This window comes from Agelaius tricolor, unplaced genomic scaffold (assembly GCF_023055355.1).
Source record: "Agelaius tricolor isolate 1412-34295 unplaced genomic scaffold, bAgeTri1.0.p SCAF_9, whole genome shotgun sequence".
Lineage (NCBI taxonomy): Eukaryota > Metazoa > Chordata > Aves > Passeriformes > Icteridae > Agelaius > Agelaius tricolor.
In genome coordinates, this window is record NW_027269269.1 from 27,900,145 (window position 1) to 27,910,579 (window position 10,435).

General features: G+C 39.1%; 1 protein-coding gene across 1 annotated transcript; it reads left to right on the forward strand.

Annotated features, from left to right (window-relative positions):
• The first annotated feature begins 4,084 nt into the window (after positions 1-4,084).
• On the forward strand, positions 4,085-7,831 carry LOC139593202 (lymphotactin-like). The gene is made up of 3 exons (XM_071433899.1): positions 4,085-4,255; positions 6,752-6,869; positions 7,598-7,831. Exons 1-3 carry the CDS (start codon positions 4,186-4,188, stop codon positions 7,701-7,703), a joined length of 294 nt encoding a protein of 97 aa, XP_071290000.1. The 5' UTR covers positions 4,085-4,185; the 3' UTR covers positions 7,704-7,831.
• Positions 7,832-10,435: the final 2,604 nt, after the last annotated feature.

Genomic DNA, 10,435 nt, shown 5'->3' on the forward strand with positions numbered 1-10,435 from the left:
GATACCACTGAGAAAACTGTTATCTACTGAGAAACATAAGTGTCTGATCTTCTTCAGTTTTCTGAGAAAAGCCCAGGTTTACCCAGAAACAACATATTAGTTCTGATCCATTTCCAGTGCTTTAGGCACTGACTATCCATGGTTCAGCTAAAGTCATTTATTTTTCACAAAACTGTCTTTATTTTTCCCCTGAAGACTAACAGCACTTATGCTGTAAGATTTGGTTCCCATCCTTGATCCTGCAGATATGGCACACACAAAAAGAAGCACTAAACAAAATTTGCATTCTCTGATTTGTGTGACAGTTGAGGCAGTGGAAAAAGAAATAACAAGAAAAAATTCAAAAAAAAACAAGGAAGAAAAAGGATACTCATATCATACAGTCATAGAATGGCCTGTGTTGGAAGGGACTTTATTTAATCCAACCCTCCCTACTTTGGGGGCAGGGACATCTTTCACTAGACCAGATCACTCAAAGTTCCATGCAGCTTGGCCTTCTACCCTTCCAGGGATGGGGTATCCACAGCTTCTGTGAGCAACCTGTTCCAGTGCCTCACCACCCTCTGAGTAAAAATTTCTTTCTAATATCTTATCTAAGACTACCCTTGTTCAGTTTAAAGCCATTGCCCCATGTCCCACAACTATATATCCTTGTAAAAAGTCCCTCTCCAGCTCTCTATAAGCCCCCTTCAGGTACTGGAAGGCTGCTAGAAGGTATCCCTACATGGACTGAGAATATTCCACAAAGTTCCAAAGGTATTTGACTCCTGTATATAATATTGCATGCCCAACATTATATACTTTCACAGAACTGAGCTACAGTCACCTCTGTGTTTTTCTGCAGCAATAGCATTGCATGGGGTTTAGTTGACTTCCAACAACAGATTTCTCAAAGAAAAAGGTTCACAGGACTAGGATTATAAAGATGAGAATATGAATATTCCTTTTGTAGATCTTGGGTGTGTGTATAGCTAAACCAAAACAAGCTCATTGAACTAAACCAAAACAAGGTAACACTGAATGAAAGAAAGATCAAAGATCTCTGGGCCCTTTCAAACCAAATCCTTCCCAGTGTAATTTAATGTATCTGAATACTTCCAGTTGAATGACTAAAAAAAAGATTTTGATTGACTTGAATTTTGACTATTATTTAAGAGCACATAATACATCAAGGAAAGATGGCAGGACCAGGAAAAACCTGGCAGGAAAAAGCTGGCAGTGTAGTAGTGGAAACAGATGGTCTACAAGCAAAAACTCAATTATGATTAAGAGAAAGTATTGTTAATAGGGTTACATTTCTAAAGAAGGAGTTCTGCCAAAACCAGTACAAAACAAAGTAGTTATTAAAAATGCAATTGAAGTCATCAATTTATATTAGAAGTCATCTCTCAGCTGAGATGCTAGCATGGAGAATATGTTTGCTTCTACCCTATTACAATATGAATTAAAATACTAAACACCAACTACTATTTCAGTTAGTTATGAAATCAGAATGAAAACTACAGAGCAAAAATGATGAAAATCAAGGGAAGAAAATAATGGAAACATCACAACTTGGATGTCACTTGTTGGTAATTCTTCAACCAGTACTCCAAGACTTAGGAAACAATGTAAAATCAAAATACATTAGTGTCCCATATATTCCAAACTTCACTTACTGTGTCTTGCATAAGACACATACCCAAATTGTTTCTATAGATAATAGAAACAGATATTTATCCCCTGAGGCAGACAAAGTCCCTCCTAAAACCAGTTAACTGAGATACAGTCGTGTTTAAGCTGAGATTCTTAAGTCCCCTCCAAAGCTACCGATGCCCTCATTTAGTCTTCTGAAGTGATTAAATGACCTGATGGCACAAATTCAACTTCAAGGGACTGCTGAACACCCACTAGAGATACTCATTTCTAGGAATGCATAGGAATTTAGTTATTCCTGAAGATCTTGCCCTCTCTATTTAAAAGCTGACTACGTGATGAGAAAATCCAATTCTACATACCCTTTACCCTGATATGTAAACTCTTGGGAATAGCCAAAACTCTGCTCACTGCATACTTCTTTTCCTTCAGCAGGGCTGCTGTCACGAAACAGGGTACATACCGCAATTACTACAGTTAAAAATTCTTGACCTTGTTAAAAATTAAGAAAACTATTACATTTAGCAGTTGTCCCTGGTTCAGGGTAATCATTACTCAGCAAAACTGAAATACCTGTTATTAACATTATTCTCATGCTAAATCCAAAACCCAGAACATCTACTTAGTATCATCTACTAAGAAGAAAATTACTCCATCTCAGCCATAACCAGGATACCCTCATGATTTCTCCAGTCCTTGCACTGACAGCTGTTCATAAGCCCAAGCATCAAGCAGCCTGGTGTTTATCTATTTGTACCAGAACTAGCTGGGTTTTTTCTATCAACCTGCAGAGGGAAAGGGTTATAAATGGCTATGCAATAGTTGGCTTTCGCTACAATTTATTTGCATTAATTATAAAACTGTAATTGTTTGCAGTTAATTATTGTAAGTGCTAAACTGCTTTTTAAGTATGATAAACTTTTTAATTGTTTGTGGGTAGTGTAAAAGGGGAAGCAAGGCTTTCATAAGATGTAAGCGGGCTTCCATGCGAAGATATGTTTGCTATTGCAAAATGTATATCCAAAATGGAATAAGTGAAGAACAGAAGACCATAAAAGGAAGAGGACCAAGTTTAAAGTGGGGTCAGAAGACCCTAGACTGCCAATGTCTGCAACTACTGAATTGTGCAAAGGCTGCAAAAATCTGAAGCAAGATTGTAGTCAACAAGCCCAAAATAAACCTGCAAAATCACCCAAGGAAGTTAAACAACTGTAACAGTATAAAAGACTGCAGACTGAAGAAGTGGGTGTGCATCTGGCCTTGCCATGTACCCAGGCCTGTAACTGCAAAATTTTGCTTCATGATTGTCCCTTATTAAGATCTATTAAACCTCTTAAAAATTTAAGAGGAGTGGGCTTCCTTTCTCACAGCACATGAGAAGATTTCTGCTGTGAGACTCTGGAAGATGATGCCAGCAGAGGTGCTGCTTTGTGTGTAGTCTGGAGGTCAACAACTTTGCTAACAAATATTTACAGGCCCAAAACCATTGATTTGTAGCAATGCTTCCAGTAATTCAGACCACATTCAATAGAAAGGACCCCTAAATCTGGGTGATAGAGTTGGCACATTCTGCAAAAAAGGCATTTTTGATAGACGTATAAATGTAACAGCTCACAGACACAGGTCTGGTTATCAGCACCATGCTTACATGAAAGTGCAATTAATTTTTTGTTTGTCTTTTCTACAAATTGTGCCTCTCTGACTGCCTGGTTACTTTCTTGGGCCCCATTCTTTGCACCCTAGAAAGTTCACACCACAAAAAAATCCAAACCAAAGCAAAGAAACCATGACATGACCATTTACAAACTCTTATTCCTCTTTGAAACCACCACATTTCAGGTAACTGACTAGTTAACTAATGACTGGCAGGAGGTATACTGGATCTGGATCTGTATGCAAAGGTGTGTTCAATCTTGCTTCTTCCAGCACAGTGATATCAGCTTTGGCCATATCAAATCACAGAGCAAATACAAGAGTCCTGACAACATCCACTGCTCATAGGAAATAGCAGCAATACCCTTCCACAGCTACATGTTAATGTGACAAACCAGCTGCAGCTGCTTGGAAAGAGCCAAGGTGTTCCTGTTTCCATCATTCTTTAGCTCACAGTTCCCCTTTCCAGTGGTTCATTGGCCAGCAAGGTAATTCTCAGTGTCACCCCGTGTCTCTGCAGTGTGGCTTAGCTAAAGGTCTCAAAACTGAGGTGTGAAATGACAGGAACATTTATTACAGGTTTCCACTACTGCACAAGAGCTCTCACTTTTTGCAGCTTGAAATAAACCCAAGTCACAGCACAGAAGCAAGTGCAACCACAGTGGGTTTGAGCAGGAAAAGCCTTCTCAGGAGGGCTAGTGAAGGACTGGTGGGGGGACAGGAGGTGGTTCTGTCACCAGAAAAAGTACTGCCAACTCAAATTTTCCACTTACACTCAGGCCCTCCATGACACCATAAAAATGAACACAAGAACAGACCACAGAATGAATATAAACCCTGTGAAAGGGGGCTGACAGTAGACAATTTCTGCTCTGCCTTGAAACAGAAGCCACAGCGATGAAGCTCCACACCGCAGCAATCCTGCTCCTCTTCTGGCTTGGTGTCTTCACTGTGCACAAAGTCAAAGGTAAGTTTGCAACTCGAGAGGAAGACAAGAATTGCTCCACATTGCACCTGTGGTCTCATGAGCAAAATTTATTGTTCCAGACAGCTGATTTATAAGATAAAACGCACAAGAAATACAGATGAAATCTGCAAAAAAGTCAGCTTCATGCAGGACTTCATCTGATATCCTGCCAGATGGTGGCTGGTTTCTGTTTTAATGCAAGGAGAGATTCTGTGCCTGAGATCTGCGCAATGGTCTCTCTCTTAAAATCAAAATAATCTTGAAGGCGCAATGTCTTTTAGTCTCACTGATTCCATATACCTGTGTGTACTAGGTTAATAACATTTCATGAAAAAAATCTTTCTTGGATAAGATGTACATTTTCCTTTTTCCAGACAGATTACTTTTATATGACCTTTATTGTATTAATTGTTATTTGTCTTTCTCTAAGTATATAGCCTTCATGCCTCAGATAACGCTATTTTTAAAAGTGCTTCCAGTTCTATATCACATATTGCTTACTGTCTTAGTGCTAGACAAATCCTTTGGTACAAACAGGGAAACTATTAATCAGAAGTAAAGGGGAGTAATAGATTTATATAATATCTTCTCTTGTTTCATTAATTCATACAACTGAACATCTTCTTTCAAACTAGTTATGAACACTGAGATGAGCCATGTTTATTAGCCATGCTTTAAAAAAGTTTGTCTGCAGTGCTGGTTAGGTGAGTGACTTTTAAATTAGGTTCCATGGATCATGGAGAAACATGAATATAGACCCATTACAAACATCATCTCATCACAAGGAGAATTCACAAAAACCATGGATATGCAAGCCATATGCAAATCCACAAATATGCACTCAGAAACACAGAGAAAAAGTATCCTCACAAGATCACACCAAACCCAAACTGAGACCTGCTAAGCATTCACAGGGGTATGAAGGTACACAGCCTTCATGCTGACCCACTGCCTCTCCAGCTACATCCCACTACACCCTCCTCCTATTTTCATTGGTGACACAGCTTCATCCAGGCAACAGTGGCTTCATATCACAGACGACAATGTCATTGTCCAGGCTGTGTAATTCGCCCTAAGTGTGACCAAGTTTGAAAAAAGTACACTGAGATGGTCTACAAGAGAGAGAAAAAAGGACTAGAAAGAATGAAAAAAAAAGATCAAATACGCCTGGGAAAAAAGGTAATTCTAGGTGCAGAGCAGTTGGGGTTTGTTCCCAGTTTTGAGAAACTTTGCTGCTCTTCCCTGCATCCATTCCATGAAGGTTGTGTAGTAGCAGAAGAAATATTTCCAGGACTTGTAACAATTGCTTGACTGTCTTTGAGCTCTTTTAATGCCACATTTTGAAACCAGTCTGAGGCAGTAAGAAATGCGTCATGAAACATAAAAAAAACTATGTTGTGTTGCTCATTACTAAAGCAAGATCGAGAGAGATATTCCTTCAGGCAAACAAAATCTCAGGAATTAGCAGATCTGCCAGTATCTGTGCACTGGCTATCCCACACCTTCTCCAAAGACTGCTGTGCGTTTGTCTCAGCTATTCAAATTATTTCAATAGTGAGACTGTGTGCAGCAGGTTTTACATTTAGCAAGGTTCACCACAACAGCGCTTGGACTTTTCTCAAGCCAGTACCTCTCCAAATTCTTTATAAACAAACCACAGAGTAGAGCAGTGTACTTTTTGTCCCCTGCATGTGTTCCTAAACCTGTCTTCTATGAACAGAAGTAAACCAGAAACTGGCAAGCGGAGATTAATGTAAACTCCATTGTATTTGAGTGAGCTCCCATTTTTACTTATCATCATGTAAGATAACAAGCGTCCAGAAAATTTTATACCAATATTGTGATCCTCTTTCTTAATCACCACTGCATTTCTCTGAATTGTATCAAAATCTTGGAGGAATGCAAGAATTAAGAAGCAGGTCACTCACTGCCTGGGAAATCAGTGTTTTAGCCAGAGGATATAAGCACTTATTCTTCTGGCAGGTATATCTCCCTTTCTATTAGCAATTTTTGTTAATACTACTTTTGGATGTCTGCAGTGAGGGGAATAGGCTCACTTTCCTTTTCTTCACTTTGAAAAGAGGAGGAATTACTAATCCATGTTTAGATAACATGTGGAAATCCATCAAGTAAAGTTCCAGTTCTACGCATTAATTCCATAAGGGCACTTATTTCCATATGATGCAGTCCTAATTATCAAGGATGCCAAACATCTCTATTGCTATGGAAGCAATGACTCCCTGGTCACAGAATTGCTGTGCAATTGTCCAGGACAATGGGTGAAGATTCATATCTTAACTGAAATAGCAGTAACGTTTTAGAGATGGTAGGATGCATCACAAAAAATAGCTTAGTCTCCCTGGCATAACTGGTATTGTGGCTCTATGTCATGGTCTAACCACAATTGAAGATCTTCTGGATTCATAATTTATTAAGCAATTATGGCTAAATATTAATATTAAGTACCTTTGCAATTTATCTATTTTTCTCTTCTAGGGAGCGCTAGCAGTCAGCCCATGCGCAAATTCAGTTGTGTAAAACTGTCTACAAAGCAGTGGAACATCCGAAATTTTGTGAACTATGAAAAGCAACAAGTACCAATAGATGCCATCATGTAAGTATCTCATGCACCCTCCAGACTTCCTTATGCAAACACAAAACTATCAAATAGGGAGAAGGGGCAGCAGAAGACAATTCTGCTGGCCCAACTCACTAAATCTGGCTAGTCCAGGTTGCCCTTGCAGTTCATCCATGCCACATGGCACCTGAGGGAGTGAGGAGAGAGGAGCAGGCCTCAGAGAGCTGAGAGATGTGTGCTGCTCATAAATAATGGCAGGAAGCTCACTGACCAGCTCAAGTCTTTGTACCCAGTGAGTGGGGAAAATCTCAACAAGGGCAGAGCAGTCAGAGGCTCCATGCATGAACTGAGTCAAGGGGAAGAATCATGTGAAAGAATATGGGGTAACTCTGAGTCTTGCCAGGAGCTGTGTTTGGTCCTCTGAGCTCAGATGCATGCATTTTTATCACATCTGGGATCTGCTCCTGGGAGATAAATGTCCATAATGATTGAACATAAATGTCCATAATAATTGAACATAGAATCGCATGTATGCTTCATATTTTTAATATCAGTTTGTATGTATATGACTGTTTATATTACCTATATCCTACACAGGGACACAATGTTTCTAACTGCTGTTATGCCAACTAACACCTACAATCTCCAGCATTTGATATTGTTTTACAATATTTTTCCTCATGTTGTGCATCAAAACCAAGAACAGACATGTGTTTAGAGACTGGAATTTAATGCCCAGCTTCTTTTTTTTCCTTTTTTGATAGGTTCATCACTGCAGGAGGTATCAGGATCTGTGTAAGTCCTAATCAGAAATGGGTTCAGGCTGCTCTAAAGAGAATAGATGAAAGCCGTGCTGCCAAACGCAAATAATCCAAGCATCTAAGGCCAACCAGCTGGAATCATCATCAGTGTTGCAAGTAACAAGGAAGAAAACCTTAGTATCTGCTTATTTCCTATTTATTAAGTGGCAATAAAATCTTGGAACAAACACAAACTCACCAGAATCTATTCATCACTGGTTGAATGCCTGCAGGCTTCTTCATTTTTTGGTTGAACTCTATTAGTTTGTTTATTTTCTGAAATGCTTGCTAATCTGTATTTACAGCTGAATGTAGATATTATCTCAACCTTGCTGTCCTGACCAGGATGGCATTTAATGGTGAATGACTGATAGTTTAACACAGTGTAGTGAGGATGACCACCCACAGAGCTGTGAGAGTGCAGACCCCCATGCTGATGGAGACCAGAGCATTCTGCATTGAGTCCTGGTTTTAAGAAGGTGCTAAGTTAGTCAGTCACATCTATATAGCCTATACAAACTGATTTCATGCTTCAGTCTATCATCTGATCAGTGCCATATTCAGAAGATGATCCTTGAGTATTCTATTTTTACACACAGTATTGCACTATTAGCTCAGTTCACAAAGGTGTGTGAATATTCTCACCAAGGGATGATGTGGAGTAATTCGATGTAACTCAGTGAATGGAACCCTGCTCGGTCTTGCCCTGTGGAAGCCTTATCCTACCAGTGTCATCTGTGAAGTTACTTCAGTTTTGCCCTCATGTGAAACAAACATGAAACAATTGGTTTGATTTTCCCATTGCTTTTCTCTGAATAAGAACAAGCCATGGCTGGAATCTGTATTTCACAAACTCATAGGAACTCCCTGCCCTAGAGAACTATTTACATAGAAATATCTTAAAAATTATACATAATACTTGCAGAAGGCTTTGAATTTTAATAAACTTACTATAAACCAAATGGCAAGTTTGTTTGCAGGATTATAATGCAGATGGATACTGCTGAAACAGGTCCCAAGATAACAGCATAAATCTGGGAACTCATCGGCTAGTTCAGCTAGAGCTGACACTATTGATAACTCATTACTCAGATGGCTCTGGAATGATCTGATTCCAAGTTTTCTGCATCATATTGTAGCTCACATTTCAGACCATACCTCTTCAAAAGTTCACATACTTCAGAAACAAAGTTCATACCATCCTTGGCTGGTCCCCATGTTATCAGAAGCAGAAATTGAAGAGCTCTCTGTTTAGAGAGAGAAAAGTTGGCATTTGAGGACCTTAAGGAGTAGAGAAGAGGTATAGGCAGAGATGCTTCTGGAATGAAGTTCCCCTCATATTACCACATGTATACAGGCTGCGCTGCTGCTAACATATGGGCTTTTCATCCTACGTAACCTCTTAGTGATACTCATGGGACTGCAGCACTTCCAAACTGCACCATAGAAATAAGGTCAGACTACTCTAAAAGACAGTTTTTACAGTTCACTGCCCTGGTCAAGACTTTAGACAGAATTTGTCTCTCATGGCTCACATTTTGTCAGAGCTCAGTCCTGTATGGAGTAACAGATTTAGTTTTCACTATCCAGGACAGGTTTTAAATAGTGCCACTGCCGAGGCAGGGAAAAGAAGGATGACCGTATGTATTACACTACAGAACAGATCAAAGCAGGCTATTGAGTCTCTGTTATAGGGAGTTTTGCTTCCTTACTTAAGTTCTCAATATCAACAAGACTAGAAAAAAATAGTTGTTGTGACAAACTTTGCAAGGAGAGCTTTACAGTCAGAAAGAAATGTTAACAGTAAGATGTTACTGGAGTATCACGCTGTATAAACTGAGTTCAATAATTTTGAATTACTGATCTTAAGGGGCCCGGATCCTCATATTATAGACAACAGAAACACTTCTGTTCCCTTCAGCATCACCAGAGTATTTGTAGGCTATAAACCAGGTCCCCTATAAAATCATTTTTATGGTAAACACTCACAGATAAATACCATCAAGTGACAGATCAAATTCATCCAGGACCTGCACTATCTAGCATGCTTTTTACAGGCAGAATTTAAATGCCTATTCTCATACTTAATAGTATCATATCATATCCTGGAATGAATCTTGCTAAAATGAATATAATTTTTTTAATTAGGTACTCTCCCAACCTGAGGATATATTAACCATCACATAGCAATTAATACTTTATATCTGTTTATCCTCATCAAAATTCATAGAATGATTAATAATTTTTAAGAGTGAATCATCCTACTTAGTAATTACTCCTTGTTTGTTATAGCTTGCAAGATCTGTACAGATCCTTGGACAGTCCTTGACATTTAATTACTATTGGTGATCAGGGCTCTCAGTATCTCTTCCTACTCCAATATTAAACTCCAGGATCTTCTCTGTCTTTCCCTGACTGTTCCTTACCTCAGTCCTTGCTGCAGTTCCAGTTGTGTGCTATTTTTGTCAACTCTAGCTGTGATAATCTTGAAGTTTATCTGTAATAGCACTGTTTCTCCCTAACACTATTCCCTAAGACTCTCAAAAGAAAGAATGGAAAACATGATTAAACCTCCTTTTCATACACACAAGTGCAAAAAGAAAATGCAAAATGAAGAGCCAGAGTGCTGCTCTTGTGTTGGAGGCAAGTAGGAACCATAGTCTTGGTTTTTCCAACATAGGAAACACCTACAAAACAGCAAAACACACAAAACCCACAAAAATTAAGCTTAGGGTCTAAGATACATTTGACGATTTGGGGTTGTGGTTGAACTGATGTTCTCCCAGGTCCTGGCTGCCCAAC